Here is a 19,113-nt window from a genome sequence, read left to right as displayed (position 1 = left end):
TTTATAAAAACGGCAACACTGTCGTAGCTTTAGCCAATGGGGACGCCGCATTGCGGAAGTGGGTCACACGGGCCGAGCAGGGTGGATTCAGTCGCCTTGAAACACGACCAGACAATGTAGGTCAACTCAGCTTGGTTTTTAAGTGATTTCTTTATATTTTAGAAGAACCAACAAGAGCCGTGGAACAACCAGTACCAGTCATATTAGTTGCAAATACTAATCATCGACTACCTGCATTCAGTCATTATAATTCTCCTCCCCTTCTCCCAGTCGCCTAGAGTCGGCGTAACATGTTTTCTCCTTCGATACTCCTCTATCATATACCATTTCTTCGCTTCCTCTCTTCTCTGTAAGAGCCATCCATCCATTTCTTCTTAGGTCTGCCTCTTCCTTTATATCCTTCCACATTCATTCAGTTAACACTCTCTTAAAAACCTCATTTTCCTTATACCATCCCAAACGCGCACTTCTCAGCTTCTCTGTCATAGATGCAACTTTCAGACTTCCTGTAACATATTCATTCCGTATTCTATCCATTCTCGTTACTCCACACATCCATCGCAACATTCGCATCTCTGCTCAAGTTACCGGAGCCCATAGACATCAACAAAGTAAATGCCGCATCCACCTTGAGATGCGAATTCTAAGTTTCGGTTCTATGGGACAAAGACTAACTTGCCCTTCAATTAAAACGCATTGAGGTTTCGCGGCAGAAATGGGTGGAACGCGTTCGCGCGGCCTAAAACGACGTCCTACCACCAGTATTAGTCACAGTATTGTTATTTTTATATATGACCTTGAGATATGATTTCTAAGGTCTCAGTATATCACAACGACTGCCCCATCCTTCAAACCGAAACGAGTTACTGCTTCAGGGCAAAAATATGCAGGGCTGTGGTACATACCCGTGTGGACTCACAAGACGTCCTACAACCAGTTTGATATTTATTTTGACATTGAAATCATCATAGTTACTGTCGATCGCTTCGTTTAAATTAATTTTATTTTCCCCTCCGGCCCTAGCCGGAACAAGTCATTGGGCCGCGGATGCAACGCATAGGGAAACAAAGTAGGGCACATCGCAGTATTTTGTTATCAGAATCTTCGGCATTTTTTTCCTACCTAAGCTTTGAGAGGCTATTTCAGCGTAACCTAGCAAGTAGGTAAGCTCACGGGGCACACACCCGACGACGTTGCTAACACTAGCCCTAGCAAGAGCAGTGCTTCGCTGAATCTACGAGCGAATCGAAATCGCGACTGAGAAGATCCGGCGAGAAACTCATTGGGCTTGGGACATAAGAGTGGTAGTTTCTAAGGCGCCTCTAGTCCGAGTAACGCCGGTATGCACTACTACCCTAGCGCCTTCTGATGAGCACGCGGTCAAAATGGTATAAGGTACAAATGTGACACGTTCATTGAAAGTTGCTGGCGACCCATAACGCAGCTGCGCCCGTACCCTGCACCGGTGGTAGGGCCGCCTGTGGGTAGTTATTTAAAAAGAGAGACTTGGAACTACTTATATCCATTTTGTGTTTGGATCCCCATAGGCACAGCCCATTGAGTTTCTCGCCGGATCTTCTTAGCAGGTCGGGATTCCGATCCGGTAGTAGATTCTGCGAGGCACTGCTCTTGCTAGGACTATAATATAGTGTGTTATTAGTGTTAGCTAATTCTCTCGAGTTGAGCCCGTGAGCTCACCTTCACGTATCCATCCGCGCGTAATTCTAATAGCCTCTTCGGGTACCAGTGAATAGGTGGGAAAAAAGTGTTTGTATTAAGTAAAGATTAAATAAAAATTAAAGAGTCTGTATGAAATAATCAAACGAATCATTAAATGCGAATGAACGCGAATAATGTTGGTTTTTTTTTATTGCCCTTGTAGGCAGACCTCATGGTGAGTGGTTACCGTCGCCCCATGGACTTCAGCAATGCCAGGCGCAGAGCCAAGCCGCTGCCTACAAGTATTGCAGTTATCTGGAATATTAGTGAAAAAATCACTTGTTTTGTTTTTAATTAAAAATAAAATATTTCCGAACTATCTTTTATGATGCATATTTAATTGCTTCGGCTACATTGCTGATGTTCTCCCCTTACAATATACAATTCGTTTTACTTATTAAAATTTTCTAATGTCTAACAAATGTACGTAGAAAATGGAACAAAAATAATTTCATTCTTGATGTTCCACTCAAAGTGCTTACTAGAGTCCCGCCGCCAGTTACAAATAAAAAAAAAGGAAAAGCATAAAAAATTTACAAACAACGCTATTGTTTTCGGCGAATGTTTGCATTTTCAGCCGGCGTCGGACGTGCAAATGGCAACATTAAAAATTATGCGAACATTCGAATTAACGATGACAATACCGGTGTTGCCAGCAGGTTGCGTGATCATTACCAATGATACAGTTTATTTTTGGAATTTAATGAGTTTTTCTACATTAATATTGATGACTTCAGGATTTTTTTAGCTTGATTCACCTCTGTACTCATCCAAAGCTTTTCTCGTACACAAACAGACACAGATCCGACCTACATCTAGCCGAGGGTCCTATACCACACTACTATAGACACAGTCCTCTGCAGCTCTGTACTGATCCCGAGCTCTTCTCGTACACAAACAGACACAGATCCGACCTACATCTAGCCGAGGGTCCTATACCACACTACTATAGACACAGTCCTCTGCAGCTCTGTACTGATCCCGAGCTCTTCTCGTACACAAACAGACACAGATCCGACCTACATCTAGCCGAGGGTCCTATACCACACTACTATAGACACAGTCCTCTACAGCTCTGTACTGATCCCGAGCTCTTCTCGTACACAAACAGACACAGATCCGACCTACATCTAGCCGAGGGTCCTATACCACACTACTATAGACACAGTCCTCTACAGCTCTGTACTGATCCCGAGCTCTTCTCGTACACAAACAGACACAGATCCGACCTACATCTAGCCGAGGGTCCTATACCACACTACTATAGACACAGTCCTCTGCAGCTCTGTACTGATCCCGAGCTCTTCTCGTACACAAACAGACACAGATCCGACCTACATCTAGCCGAGGGTCCTATACCACACTACTATAGACACAGTCCTCTACAGCTCTGTACTGATCCCGAGCTCTTCTCGTACACAAACAGACACAGATCCGACCTACATCTAGCCGAGAGTTCTCAGACACACCGTACGAGGTCACACCTTTATTTAATCAATACAAGTGTTCAGTTTTGCTATTTATTTTGTAAATTGTAATTAAAAATTCATTACAACATTTTTTATTATAAGAAATGAACGTATTATGGTATTCTAATTGTAATTATTAACTTATTTGTCTAATAATATTTGATATTTTCTGACATCACGTTACACGGCTCTTACTACACTTATGAATCGTGGTGCATTCCTGTCTACTGTCGTTTGTCTTTCAAAGTTACGTTCCAAGTAAGCGTAAAAAAACCCCTATCTATTTGCTAGTAGCCCAAGCAGCTATGTCCTGACGGGTAGGTGACCTCACGGGCTCAGCTTGAGAGAATTTGCAAACACTGGCCCTTCCAAGTGAGCCCAATGAGTTTCTCGCCGGATCTTCTCAGTGGGTCGCGATTCCGATCCGTTGGTAGATTCTGCGAAGCATTGCTCTTGCTAGGGATAGTGTAAGCAAATTCTCTCAGGTTGAGCCCATGAGATCACCCACCCGTCCGGGCGTAACTGGAATAGCCCCTTAGGCTACCAGCGATAAGGTAGGAGAAGAAAAGCGGTGCTTCGCAGAATCTACCACCGGATCGGAATCACGACCTGCTGAGAAGATCCAGCGAGAAACTCAGTGGTCTGTGTCTATGGGTTAGAAGGTGGTTCTCACGGCGGTGACCGCTTCAGGCAACGTGAGTTATCCGGTTTTCTCCACGGAGACCGTACGCAATCATTATTCAAAAACAAAGACGCTAGTGTATTAAACACGCTACCAATATCACTTATAGTTGGGGTGCATTCTTTACACTAGTAGTTTTTTTTTTGGTCAGGAGGAAATCGCCGGACTTCCGCCCTCAACTGGGGATGGAGGACGGGGCACGACGGAGTCGAACTGACGAAAATCTCCTGTCGCTCAACAACCAACGTCCAAGCCTCACATGAGACAGAAACTCATGAAAAGGCAAAGGAGGGAGAGTAAAGCGCTTAGTGAGGAGCATATCTCTCCCATCACCCTCCCCTATACTGGTAGGTACTCCATCTTTTGGGCTCTGTAGGACAAACGTGGATTTTTATCATGTTTTCATTAGGTATGTATGTTTGTTTGTAACAAAATCTATGAACGTCATTTCCATTGACTTCAAGATGTCAAATGAACTAGAAAATTAGCACACGCGTCAAGGACCGTTGACTATACAATATTTACGAATATATAGGATTTAATACGTAAAAACAAAAACTGTGTATCCCTTTTTACGAAAATTGCGAGGACGGAGGAGTATGTAATTTCCCACATTTATAGAGAATATAGAGGAGGAGTGCAGAATGCAATTTTTTTTTCAAATTATGAATTAATAATACATGTAATATTAATTAATTAGCATTAATGATAAAGATGTTTTTGATTGAACCTATGTAGTCGAAGACTACATTTGTATGCATTATTAAAGATAATTCAAAGACCACTGATGGGATCTTATTATTTTTTAATTTATTAAATTAAATGGGACCCAGAAGATAAGTACCAAAATCAGTTGTTTTCAAATATATATAAAAATATATAAAAAAACAAAATCGGCTCACTTTAAAAAAACACTTCTTAGCCTCAGAAGTGAACAGCGTAAAAAAAAATTTCCGTCAAATTGGGAACCACCTTCTTATTCATGTCGTAATTAATTAAAAAAACGGAACCTTGAACAGTAAGTGTATCTTTAAAATAAATTTAAAAAATCATAATCGATGTAACAATGATGGTATGTAATCGGTTAAAATATACGAAAACTAATATATAGTCTAATTAAAAACAAAAACTTTTATCTATTTTTAAGATAAACAGGCATAGAAACGATACAACAGCCATTTAAATTCAAAGACACAAAATTGTAATTATTTATTTGTGCTCCAACTTTTGTTTGAAGGTTGGTAGGAAAATGAAATTTCGGTTTGGAAATCGATGAATTGCAAAGTTTTTTGAATCTAATCGTCATTACAATTACAATTAATATACTTGTAAATAGACATGCTTTAACAAAAGCCGACTTGAAATAGAAAAAAAAAAGATATTCCAAAACAAATGAATATACACTAAAAACAATTATAATCATCGAAATCGGTTGGTGTGATATTGAGTTATTGAGTTATTCATCTATTTGTCGCGCACGTACTTAATGCAAATTTAAGACTTATATGATTTTCTCATGGATACCATTATCAGAACTGAACTAAATTGTAATGGGATCACACGAGAAGCGTCAACTTTCTAATAAAAAAAGAATCATCAAAATCGATTCACCCAGTCAAAATTTATGAGGTAACCAATATAAAAAAAAACCATACAGTCGAATTGAGAACCTCCTCCTTTTTTGAAGTCGGTTAAGAATTGATGTTACGGCGTGAAAGTGCGAGTGAGATAGAGAGATGTCTCCTACGTCATCCCAACACCCGTCTGAAGATTGTAGCTACACATCATCTAACAATGATTTTGAGTTTTATAAAAAAAAACTGCTGACAGTCCAAGCAATTGTTGTTTATGTTTTACGTTTTTAAAAAAAAAAAAAAACTAACGTAATAAACATTTTAAATAACACAATTATTACGTAACTACGATGATTTTAATATATTTTTTGTTAAGATGAATAACGTAATTTTTTATGTCTAATTTTCGCCAGTAATCTACTAAAAATGCAACTGAAACTGTGTTTTCGCTGCTTCAAAAAGAAAATAGGCAGCTATTAGCAACATTTCAGATACCTATAACAAATCAATAATTATGTATAATATGATTCGTAATTAAATTTTCATCAATATTAAGATAGAATTTAATTTTGAAGGCGGATTCCATGTGGATTTTGCAACAAAATGATTTTAAATAAATAAAAATTTGACGCTACACTTCTCTGTGAAATAAAAATTCAGATCTTTAAAATTCTTAAGGACAAAATTTAGGTTAATTCTCTTTAAGGCATACTTAAATGTATATAAAGGCTTTTAAATAATTATTTATTCGAAATATCGCGTCGGAAACCAATCGTACCGACCATACATTTTAAATTGCAAACAATCTATTGTCAAAGAAACAATAATAAAACATAAAATTACATGCCGCTTCACGGCCGGTGGGGAAACCTTTTAATTATCACGTTGCATTTTTCATTTGACACTATACGTTTTTCATTCAATAAAGCTACGTACGTAATTCTAATTTTCCATTTCATGGCGTATCATTTTATGTATCTGATGTGACGTGGACAAATAAACCACACATCCACGCGGAAAACTCGGAAACTTTAGAGAAAAATCACCCATACGAATACGTATTGTAATCATTACAATATTATAGTATAGTGGAAACGATAAAAAAAAAATTTGTAATGTTATTGTGTTAAAACCAATGGGAAACAACGTAAAAATTTTGTCGTTACTTTGATAAATCACGTCACGAAACATTATGATTAGTTGCCTAAAAAAAAAAACTGAAAACGCCCTAACTCGATATTTTTCTGAGTGACTCCATTAATGTTTGAAATGACGTTTAAAACGTGACTTTACCTGGAATCCTTCATCAGGCTTTCCTGGGTAAGACGCACTGCGTCTGTAGTCGGGCGGTCGCGGCGGAGCGGGCGCTCTACGCCACGGGGCGAAGGCCGAGGGCTGTGGGGGCGCGGGCGCTGGCCACCTGTACTGGGGCGCTCGCCTGAACGGGGCGCGGTATTGCCTCTCGTCGTCCGTGACGCTGGCAGCGCCTGGATATTGTAGCTCGCCCATCTAAGACCGGCCGTGGCGGCGGCCTAGCCAACACTGCTTGCTACTCCGCGACTACACGATAACACATATCTATTGGGTCGATCGGAGTGCGCGCGCAACTGCGTTAAAGCTACCCGATTTTTTTTCTCTTTCGCTCGTTTATTTTTTTTCTCTCCTTTCACTAAAGACGTTTTTGGTATGACAAAAAAAAAAACAAAAAAAAAACTTCTGTATGGGGCTGGCGAATAAGTAATTAATTGGCAGCTGATCTGAATTTGCTGAAAGAAATGTAGGTAAATAAGTTTTTATCGTCAGCGATATTAGTATAATAGTATTATCACATCAAGTATTATCACTTTTTATTATTATTCATCATTATCCTCTCGCAGGTCTGCTGGAAGAGATTTCTCAAAGAAATAAGCAGTGCCTTTGTACATAATTGTCCTATTACTCTGTACTGTGTCTTGTTTTCTGTGTGTACATAACTAAATAAATATAACATTGATACTGAAATGCACACCATGAACGAAACTGGTGCTGTTGTTTTTGTTTCATTACGTGCTGCTTCTTCTTCTTCTTGTCATAATTTGTGTGGTCAGCGCAGGCTGCACTCTCATCGCGCTGCATAGGAATTTGGCATGAGTTCCTAATCCATCTAGGGCTCTCGCCGGATCTTCTTAATGGGTCGCTATTCGGATCCGACGGTAGATATAGCGAAGCACTGCCCTTACTAGAGCTAGCTAGTAAACTCGCTCAAATTGAGCCCTACCCGTTCAGGCGTAGCTCTAGAATAGTCCCTTAGGCTACCAACGAATAGGTAGGGAAATAATGTCATTGCCTCTTGCTGTGTGTCTCAAGTTAATCCATGCTGGCTTACAATACGTCCTACCACCAGTAAACGCCGCCTGGTGACCGCAGCACCCTGGTATGACGCTCAAAGAATGCTGCTGTCCATTCCATAATTGCTTTTACTGGTGGCAGGTGCTCTTGTGAGTCCGCGCGGGTAGGTACCACCGCCCTGCCTATTTCTGCCGTTAAGCAGTAATGCGTTTCGGTTTGAAGGGTGGAGCAGCCGTTCTAACTATACTGAGATCTTAGAACTTATATCTTAAGGTGGGTGGCGCATTTACGTTGTGGATGTCTATGTACTCCAGTAACCACTTAATACCAGGTGGGCTGTGAGCTCGTCCACCCATCTAAGCAATAAAAAAAAACCCTAATTTTCTAGACCATACAACAAAAAAAAGTATCCTATAAGAATTGGTTTAACAGTTAAGTGGGTTAATTCCGTGATGATCTTGCTTTGCGGGAATGAGATAGGGCATTCTCTCTCTATCTTTATCTAAAACTTGAAGCGTTAGGTATGCCATAAGTTTCCTTCAATATACCTGTTATATTTTTCACAATTTTTTAAACGTTTTTTTCCTTAACGTGGATTGCGGCTAAGCCCTCTGAGTTTCTCGCCGGATCTTCTCAATGGGTCGCGTTTCCGATACCGGTGGTAGATTCAGCGAAGCACTGCTCTGGCTAGGGCCAGTGCTAGCAATACTTCCGATTTGAGTCCCTTGAGCTCATCTACACGTTAAGGCGCAGCTGAAATAGTCTCTCAAGACTATCAGCTAAGGTAGAGAAAAAAGAAGAAATGTGGATTGCGGTAGGAGTAGAAATCGTTACGTAACGAAAACGTCTAACGTTCTCCGTCGGCAAATCTCTTTATTTCTGTCTCTTTCTAATCGAACGAGCACAGTCGTCATATCAAGATTCGGGCTGACGGACACAATACTACGCGGCTTGCTGTGTAACCTCAATTTTTATCTTTTTTTTCTGATTAAGGTTCAAGAGGATCTAAAATAAATAATTCTATCTTAATGCTAGATCAGGTAACTACTTGTGCTGGCTTAATACGCTACATCTTCTTTTTGTGGCCACATATCTGCCAGTAGACTAGAGGGGTTATTCTGGCTTCACCCTGATTGATGGACGAGGTCACAGTCAGGCCTAAGGAAACTTGCTAACGTTTACCCAAGCAAGAGTAGAGCTTCGCTGAATTTACCGTCGGATCGGAATCGCGACCCACTGAGAAGATCCGGCAATAAATGCAGTCGGGTTAGGTTGTACGTCGTAATCTTCGCTGCAATTGACGTATTTGACAAGAATATGACTGGTGTCAGGACCTCTTGTGAGTCCGCACGTGTAGGTACCACCACCCCGCCTATTTCTACCGTGAAGCAGTAATGCGTTTCGGTTTGAAGGGTGGGGCAGCCGTTGTAACTATACTTGAGACCTTAGAACTTATATCTCAAGGTGGGTGGCGCGTTTACGTTGTAGATGTCTATGGGCTCCAGTAACCACTTAAAACCAGGTGAGCTGTGAGCTCGTCCACTCATCTAAGCAATAAAATAAATAAAAAATATAGTGCCATTTTATTCCTACCATACCTAACCCTGGTCTGGATTGCAATCAAAGAATACATTGATATTAAAGTTTCAAAATTAATACAGTAATTTGTGTATTTTAAGTTTATAAATTAAATACCCGTTCTAACATTTCATATATGTGCCGAGAAAAATAAAAGCTCGTTTAAAGAATTTTTGTAGTTAATATCTATATATTAATACGTAAAGCAAAAACTTTGTATCCCTTTTTACGAAAATTGCGCGGACGGAGGAGTATGAAAATTTCCACACTTATAGAGAATATAGAGAAAGAGTGTAGAATGTTAATATTTTATGAAATTATGCATAAAAAATAAATGAAATGAATAAAAAAATCATAACACACACTGCCATGTATTTGACACACACACGCATGCGAACTATTTGTTTATTGTCAAACTTTTCTTATTGCAGTCTGTCAGTTATAGTAGGTATGTGGTCAAATTGAGAATAAATTATTGTTTTGTCTTTATTAATTTTTGTCTAAAGTGTAGTCTTGGCGAAATCTGTGATTATAGAAGTATAATAGTCTTTGACAATAAGATCATAATAGTGTAACAATATTATAATTTCAATCAATTATAGTCGAATTTCGAATACCGGGGACCACTAACTAGTTATAATAAAATCACTTTATTTTCCAAGGCAGCGAAGGCGCGTTTTGTTACATGTCCGATAGGGGAGGGTCGTGACGTAACAGCCGTCGCGCATTGCAGTACCTACGAAGGCTGAGAATACCAAATTTCTAAGTAAGTCAGTCGGTCAAACATACATACGCATAAATATAGGATGAGATAATCATTACTTCAGCTGATGGGGTGTAAGCGGTGTTTGCTTCCGGACTCTTAAATGGTTCCGAGTGTTGTTACTAGATGGCGCTAAAATAAATTTTTACTTTTTTAAGTGAAAACTTCTTTAGCATTATATTGAGATTCGAAAGCCGTTGAAACGGAACAGCGACAGTAAAAAGAGTCAGACATATAAATTCATAAGATTTAACGTGAGAGGAAATGAGATAGGAGGCATTATACAGTTCTTCTTATATTCGTGATTCTTTAAGTGCTCTGCTTCGTACCTAATATTCGTACTTAATACATTCAGAATAAATCTATGTAATACATACGAATAAAATGTAAAATAATTATCAAACTTTGTATCAATATTATCATTACCAAACCCTACAAATTATCTTGAAGCCAACATTTTTGGAGGTTTCATTAAAATTTCTACTACGTGTGAATTGCACGCATGTTTTTTTTACTAACAAAAAACACTATAAATAGGTAGGGCTATTTATAAAACTACAAATACCTCTGTATGTTAGTGGTGAAATTTTAATATAGCGCCAGTGACTCAGAATACAGAAAAAACTTTTTTCTGTATTCTGAGGCCAGTGATTACTTTAATGTGTCCCAAAAGGGTATTCATTCACTTCAGAAAAATTATAAAATTTACACAATGAGGGCGATAATTTCGATAAACATTATTGGTGGTAGGACGTCTTGTGAGTAACGCACGGGTAGGTACCGCCACCCTGTCTATTTCTGCCGTGAAGCAGTAAACACGGTATATATTATATTTCAAGGTGGGTGGCGGCATTTACGTTGTAGATGTCTATGAGCCCCGGTAATCACTTAACGGTAATTTATTGTTAAAAGAGACCTTTCCCTATTAATTTTACTATCACAAATTTAAAAGCAATTAGTTCGTTTTTCAATGCTTTAAAAATGTATCACTAGATGGCGCTGTTTTACATAAAAAAAATGTTCGCGCATTGCAACCGCAGAAGCGTATACTGCAATGCTGAATTTTAGTGGGAATTCGAAAGGCCTTCACGCAAACTAACAACAAACAGCTTTGCGACAGTACAAATAGCTCAGAATCTATTTCGAAGGGTGAAAGGTATAATTAACAGGCTTAGGCGACATTTTTGCGACTTTACAGGAGAGACATTTAAAAAAAACATAACACAAAACGCTTCTTAGCAATTCGAATGGAAGAATTTTTTTTTTTGCTTAGATGGTTGGACGAGCTCACAGCCCACCTGGTGTTAAGTGGTTACTGGAGCCCATAGACATCCACAACGTAAATGCGCCACCCACCTTGAGATACAAGTTCTAAGGTCTCAAGTATAGTTACATAATAAACTTAATTGGCGTTCAAAACATCGAACTGTTGATGCTAATACCAAACAAAACGGACTTTTTAATTACAAAGTAACTGTCGCGTCTTAAGCGAAATGTCGCTTAAACCAAATAGCCTTTCACTCCTCAATTTAATTCAAGGCGTCGATTCTAGACTATTCTACTAGTCCATTTAGTGCAAATTTAAGACTTAAATGATTTTCTCAAAGATGCCAATTTCAGAACTGGTCCAAATTTAAAATAAAAAAAGTATCATCGAAATCACTTCACACAGTCGAAAGTTCTGAGGTGACAAACAAAAAAAAAACACAAATACAATCGAATTGAGAACTTCAATCTTTTTTGAAGTCGGCTAAAATGTTTTCAAGCCTTTCTGTTTGTTTCGTTTTCGTTAGGAACTTACTTTTGTGTCTAATTATTATTAAAGGTTTCTCTTCTAATGCAAGCTGGCATATGAAAATCTAAATTTAATTGTAAATATTTATGATTATTGTGCAAGCATAGAACCAAAGACGTATGAAGTAAAAGAAACGCTAAAAGAAGTAACAGAAGACTCCATCCCTACGGCACGTCGGAGTGGATATACTACTGGAGATATAACCTAAGAGTTGATATCCGGCAGTTGATATCGGTCGGATAACTCATGCCAAATCCCTATGCAGCATGATGAGAAGACATGCTGCGCCAAGCCCGTATAATGAGGAATCAGAGCAGAAAGAAGAAGAAGCTATGACAGAGTTTCCATATTGCCCTTTGTAGCAATTTAACGCGTCATCTCTCTGATATACGATATACTTACAAATTTATAAAATAGTTAATCCGAAAATTAAGTTTTCACGATTTATTTATCTTTTTATTGTTTTATGTTGTACGATAAATGGAGAATACGATGTTTTATAACCCCTAACTTCAATATTGGCAAAGATTATTAAGTAGATGTATCAATTTCATTTGATTTTGCAGCTTGCTGAGCGTCGTAGCCTCTGTGATGGCTGTCGACACTGTTTCTGTCAATGTCTGTTCATTTTCACTTTTAATACGGAATGCTGTGTATAATAGAAAGGACCTCTTCACCATTTATAATATATTGTTTGAAATCCTTCATAAAAAAACGTGTGGCACTCGGTGACTGCCGCGGTAAAGCTTATTGCATGGCATCTTTTTATCAACTTACGCATTTATAATTAGACAATAATAATTTAATATTAAAACAATATTAAAATAAGACAAAAAGCAAAACATTAATTGTCCCCTTCACACTCATAAGCTAGACCGCGCAAGAGAGAGATGGGCAGACTTTTCATGATGCGCATTCAGTGCGACGTCACGCCGCACGCTTATTCACACTACACAAGCGCAACGTGTGAATGTATTGAACGCGAGCTACATGGTAGGCGGAGTGGGGGGGTGTTAGGTTTTATTTTTGTTACGGAATTTCTTGATTCGGTCACCGCACTCAAAGCCCGCGATAAAAGCTATGCAATAGCTTAAAAATAAAATAAAAGATAGTTAATATGTTACTCCATCTACAGGAGTAATGAGAAACTAATAATAAGTCATCTAACGGCCGACGCCCGTAAACGGAATGTGTATAAGAGAAACGACCTAGCTCGCTTTCTCTCTCTCTGCAGGTCGAGTTGTTCGCGAGACGCTCGGTCTATTTTCTCACTCTCGCTCGACCTAAATTGTATCTTTTCTCTCGAGCCGTAACGAATCTGTCGCGAGTTGAATTTTACTCTCAACACGCCTAAAGAAGTTTCACTTCAATTACTGGGAACCAAATCATGCACGGTCATCCGGACCCAATCCAGGTTTCCCTGTGTGATAGGTACCACAGATTGATATAGATACCTTAACGATTGACTTCCACGGTGAAGGAATAACATCGTGTGATAAAAATCTGTAAAGCGTTAAATTATAATTCTCGTAATTACAGGTGGTAGGACGTCTTGTGAGTCCGCGCGGGTAGGTACCACTACCCTGCCTATTTCTGCCCTGAAGCAGTAATGCATTTCGGTTTAAAGGGCGGGACAGCCGTTGTAACGATACTGAGACCTTAGAACTCAATTTACGTTGTATATGTCTATGGGCTCCGGTAACCACTTAACACCGAGTGGGCTGTGAGCTCGTCCACTCATCTATGCAATAAAAAAATAAAAACAAAAAAAATTTATAATGATTTTTGCATTGAAAATTACACGTACAAACAACCGAAGCGCGGAATCTAAGACTGAAATTGCGCATTGGCAATATTGTCAAAACCAAACGTCACCAAATATATTTTAGGCAAAATACTCTCAGAAGCAAACGCTCTGGATATTAATATTCTACTTTTCTTATCTCGATTCATTAATATATCACTAGTCTAACATCACACTTGGCAGGGAGTGCACGTGCTCTTAAAACAAAATGGAATTCAAGTCAACAGGTTAGAATCGACTTAACATTTTATTGAAAATCTTTAATTAAATTTCATTAGAGCTCGATCGTGAATCACTAGAACGCGAAAACACTAGGGACGTGCCACGTTTTTGGTGTCTTCTCGATCGACTAAAATTTTTAGTGAGTGACTAAATAACGATGCTTACTACGTCGAATTAATTAATGAAACAATTTTAAGGTGAGCTTTGAAAAGCTTTTTGTCAGTTTCGATGACAAGCGCTCGTAATCGATTGATACGACTATCACTATTCACTGGGATCATTTATTTAATTTTGCAACTTCTAAACTTGTTGTTGGTGGTAGGACCTCTTGTGAGTCCGCATAGGTAGAGACCACCGCCCTGCCTATTTCTGCCGTAATAAGCATTAATGCATATCGGTTTGAAGGGTGAAGCAGCCGTTGTAACTATACTGAGACCTTAGAACTTATATCTCAAGGTAGGTGGTGGCATTTAGGTTGTAGATGTCTATGGGCTCCGGTAACCGCTTAACACCAGGTGGGCCGTGAGCTTATCCACAAACCTAAGGAATAAAAAAATTAAATAAAAAATAAAAACTTCAGTATATTCATCGGTTTTCGTGAGTCATCGACATACGTAATTAAAACTAGTTTTACGGCTTATTTCTCGTGTTTTATTGTGTACCAGATCAAAATCTCTCACCCCCTCTTTGCATAGCCTGCTAGGTAGGATATCTTTTATCAAAGTCATAAAGAATTTAACATACCAATGCCATCAGAAGCCAATGAAGCAGTTTCGGAGTGATCGTTCATCGGAGAAAAATAAAAGGCTGTCTTCAATTAACCCTCAGAACACCAGCACATCAGGTACAATCCTCTGAAAGACGAATGGGTATTGGTGTCTCCGCATCGGTGCCTTCGACCTTGGAGCGGGCAGACGGAAGCGGCCCCGGAAGATCAGCCTCCAGACCCTAACAATCCGCTCAGAGCTGGTGCTTTACGGTCCAGTGGAAAGGTAAAATTTCAGATGGTACACCACAGCTTAAGGCGAAAAGGAATCTTGTGTATTACTGTCACTAGTGGCATTTGTATTTCGCGCCATAACAAATAAGATGGCCGACTCAACACAAAAACCCTAGTACCTACCATTAAAAATGCAATTTCCAGAAACATAACGGTTTGATATATTTTCTCCTTCATCGCAAAACGCTGAACTGGTTTTCTTGTACGTGTTATCGGCCCGCGAGGTTAAATCATCAAAACAGTGATTAAATAAAACAAATCTATAAAATTTTGGTAAACAATAACGTGATTAGTTTTAAAAAATCTTAATAGGTATTTCATGGGACGGTAGAGACAATTTAAGAACAACGGTAATGGGTTAATGAATTTTTTTTTATTGCTTATTTGTGTGGACGAGCTCACAGTCCACCTGGTGTTAAATGGTTACTGAAGCCCATAGACATCTACAACGTAAATGCGCCACCCACCTTGATATATTAAGTTCTAAGATCTCAGTCTAGTTACAACGGCTGCCCCGCATTTCAAACCGAAACGCATTACTGCTTCACTGCAGAAATAGACAGGGCGGTGGTACCTACCCGTGCGGACTCACAAGAGGTCCTACTACCAGTAGTTACGCAAATAATAATTTTGCGAGTTTGATTTTTATTTTATTAAATATTATTCCTTCACGGTGGAAGTCAATCGTGAACATTTCTCAATATTCCTCAATTTCCAGCGTAACCCAGACTACACATCCACATACGTGTTCCCGAATGACTTCCCAGCGCTTCTCGAGGATGTGCCAGAGCCTCCAGAACCGGAACACCCATTGTTCCAATCTGCACCGGCCAAAGGAACGTGCAGGTATCTCAAGCACCAGTGGTATAGCGAGGAGGAGCAAGGGAGGGCATCATGCCCCGGGCTATCCGTAGAAAGGGACGCCGAATGGCTCATAAAACAAAAAATTGCTGGATAATATTTATTTTTATTTTAAGTGATTACTGGAAAATATTACGCTAAAGAGGCATTGGGCCCCGGGCGCCGATTAAGATCGCCACGTCACTGTCAAGTACCTTCATAGATTAAAACGCTTTTAACAACCACGCTTTACCTTGGTGTTGTATCTTTAAAATAGAATCATAAAACCAATGCAATTTTGACAAACTTTTAATTTGATTTGCACTCGCATCAAAAACCGATGATACCACAATAAGTTTTATAAGTTCGCTCTAAGATCCTAATAAAATCAATTGTTATTTATGTTTTCTATTTATGCGCTTTTTTATAGTTGTTAAACTACATCTTTTAATTACCTATGAACATAGCTCTCACTAAATTCAGACGACCGATTGACTTGAAAATGGCCGATGACAATACAATAGTTTTATTAATGTGGTTGAATATTCCGACCAGGAAAAGTAGGATAAAATATATATTTATTATATTAATCGACATGCTATCAAAGCGTTTTTGTTACCCTTAAAATTCCTTAAATTTGATATCTTTTGGCTTTATGTGCAAATAAACAGTGTTTTCCGCCGACCTACCGGCTTATGCAAGAAAAATACAAATCTCGAAAAATATGCCACATCCATGAACAAACTCTTCGTACAAAATACGTTATGGGTCACATTTTTAATATTTACCATTATTTATTTTTTTCAGAGTTATGTGCTTTCATCCCGATTCGACAATGACCATACCTCTAATGAAAGTTGAAGAAATTGAAGAAGTCATCGATGAGTGAGCGCCATATTTATCAAAATTCACAACATTATTAACAAGACTAAAAATTAATAACACAGCATTTTGTCTTAATCAACTTAACCGTATGTAGACATTTTGGCGGGAAAGTGAGGAGCGTCGACCAAGGATGACGTCGCAAGAAGCCAATTGCCATACTGAAAAATAATAAATCCCACGTTTTACGAAAAACTCCTTTCCAATTATCCCTGGTTTCCATGTTAAAACCTACATTTTGTATTCACAGATGGATAAATCAACTGAACGAATTAGGTCAAAGATATACATGGGTACAAATATTCGAAAACAAGGGTGCCATTATGGGTTGTTCTAATCCGCATCCTCACTGTCAAATATGGGCGTCCAGCTTCTTACCGAACGAGCCCAGGATTAAGGATAGGTAACAATTTTTTTCGCACGTTATTTTTTTCGCACGAAAACTGAAAAAAACCGTCTTCATGGCTCTACGTACTTTTAAAATCTCAATGTTTCCTCAGAGACGGCTCAAACGAAAACAGTATTTGTAATTTAAAAACAGGGTTAAATGCATATATCAATTATATCAGAATTAAGAAAATACTCTTTCGGAAATGAACTATCAAATTATGGTAGGTACTAGGATATTGTTACTAACACAACTTTTTGGATATTTATTTCAGATGCCAAAGCGAATATTATGCAAAATACGGAAACTCTCTGCTTGTCGATTATTTGAAACAAGAATTAAAATTGAAGGTACGATTGCACCGTTGAGAGGCTTCATAAAAAACAAAACAAGTGTATTTTTTTACGAACTGGCAATAGCTTGCATTCTTTTTTTTTTCATGAAACGTCGATTTTTATCCAATTTTTATTTATTATTTTTTCAGCGAATTCTTTCAACACGTGCTCGTTCAATACACGCAAATATCTTTCAAATAACATATGAATTCTGTTGAACTTTCAGGAGAGGATAGTGTTAAAAAATTCAGAATGGGTGGCGATAGTCCCGTACTGGGCGGTTTGGCCTTACGAAACGATGCTGTTACCATTGAACGGTGCCCCACAGCGGCTGACCGACTTGAACCCCGCCCAGAAGAAAGGCTTAGCCGAAATCATGAAGCAATTGAACACGAAATACGATAATTTGTTCGAGTGCAGCTTCCCGTACAGCATGGGATGGCACGGTTAATATTTCGCAATCTAAAACATGTCTATTGGCTGTATGTTTTATTTACCGAATGTTTAAAGACTTTAGCTAGTTGAGCAAAGGATTCATTATGTGTTATTATGCATAGAACATGACGTGACTTGAGATCTAAGTCTCAGTTCTATAGTACAAGAGCTGCCCTATCATGCAAACCGGAAAGCATTATTGCTTCACGGCAGAATATAGGTGGTACATTTTAGTTATTTATTGCTCGCGACGAACTCACGACCCACCTGATTTTAAGTGGTTACCGGAGCCCATAGACATCTACAACGTAAATGCCACTACTCAGTTTGAGATATGAGTTTTAAGGCCTCCGTTTTTACAGTACAATGGCTGCCCCACCCTTCAACTCAAAACGCATTACTGCTTCATTGCAGAAACAGGCAGGGTGGTGGTACCTACCCGTGCGGAATCACAAGACTCCCTACCACTAGACCGCTAAGAAGGTATTACTGTACCTTTGCGGACCGCAGGCCCGCACATTGTAATTAACAAAGACTTTTTTCCCTGCTTATTCTAGCAATCTCAAGGGGCTATTCTAGATTCACCGAGTTAGTTAGTTGGGGGCTTAAACCTGACGACGTTACTATCACTAACCCTAGCAAGAGCTGTGCTTCGCCGAATCTTCCACTGGATCAGAAACGCGATCCACTGAGAAGATGCGACGGGAAACTCAATGGGCTCACAAATACATTGAATACTTTCTACTTACGTACATACAGCAGCAGAAAATTACGTGCGATATCGGTCAGTTTAGGAACTTTGAGTGGCACATATCACACTAATATAATCCTAATTGTCGTGCAAAACAGGAGCTCCAACGGGCCCGGGAACGACTCGTGGTGATTCACCGCACTGGTTACTTCACGCTCTGTACCTGCCGCCGTTGCTACGATCGGCCACCATCAAGAAGTTCATGGTCGGCTTCGAGATGCTGGCGCAAACGCAACGGGACCTAACCCCTGAACAAGCCGCCAAGAGATTGAGAGATTGCGATCATTTAATACATTACAAAAACAGACATTGATGTATGACTCTAAGCGCTTTATTCAATTAATAAATAAAAATATTGACCGAGTCTGTTTTCTTTATATTGTTTTTTGTTTCATAACGCAACTTACTACCGTACATAAAATATGGGCTTCAAGTATGTAAAGATGTTAAAATTTCTGTTGTTTAAAACCTTTTTTTTGCGTCCTATCCCCGCTCTAGTTAGGGTCTGGGAGAGACTCGGGGAAGCTAGTTATGGAAGTATTAGTCGG

General features: G+C 39.0%; 2 protein-coding genes across 2 annotated transcripts in view; one reads left to right on the top strand and one right to left on the bottom strand.

Annotated features, from left to right (window-relative positions):
* LOC101735954 (translational regulator orb2) overlaps nt 1-7,012 on the bottom strand; it is a 72,961-nt gene extending 65,949 nt beyond the window's left edge. Inside the window, exon 1 of the mRNA XM_038013764.2 lies at nt 6,738-7,012. Within this exon, the coding sequence (XP_037869692.1) occupies nt 6,738-6,953 (216 nt within the window). The 5' untranslated portion in view covers nt 6,954-7,012. The remainder of the gene's footprint in view (nt 1-6,737) is intronic.
* A 6,776-nt stretch (nt 7,013-13,788) lies between these two features.
* On the top strand, nt 13,789-18,929 carry LOC101745938 (probable galactose-1-phosphate uridylyltransferase). Its single transcript, XM_004922221.5, has 8 exons — nt 13,789-13,939; nt 14,763-14,926; nt 15,653-15,780; nt 16,582-16,659; nt 16,907-17,059; nt 17,319-17,394; nt 17,606-17,825; nt 18,664-18,929. The coding sequence occupies exons 1-8, from the start codon at nt 13,921-13,923 to the stop codon at nt 18,876-18,878; spliced, it is 1,053 nt and encodes a 350-aa protein (XP_004922278.1). The 5' UTR covers nt 13,789-13,920; the 3' UTR covers nt 18,879-18,929.
* Nucleotides 18,930-19,113: the final 184 nt, after the last annotated feature.

The sequence above is a fragment of the Bombyx mori genome, chromosome 11, assembly GCF_030269925.1.
Source record: "Bombyx mori chromosome 11, ASM3026992v2".
In the NCBI taxonomy this organism is placed as follows: Eukaryota; Metazoa; Arthropoda; class Insecta; order Lepidoptera; family Bombycidae; genus Bombyx; species Bombyx mori.
This window is presented reverse-complemented; position numbering and strand designations above follow the sequence as displayed.

Coding starts and splice junctions, on each gene's coding strand:
- LOC101745938 (XM_004922221.5), top strand. Junction 14,927..15,652: donor CTTTACGGTCCAGTGGAAAG/GTAAAATTTCAG, acceptor CTCAATTTCCAG/CGTAACCCAGACTACACATC. Junction 17,395..17,605: donor AACAAGAATTAAAATTGAAG/GTACGATTGCAC, acceptor TTGAACTTTCAG/GAGAGGATAGTGTTAAAAAA.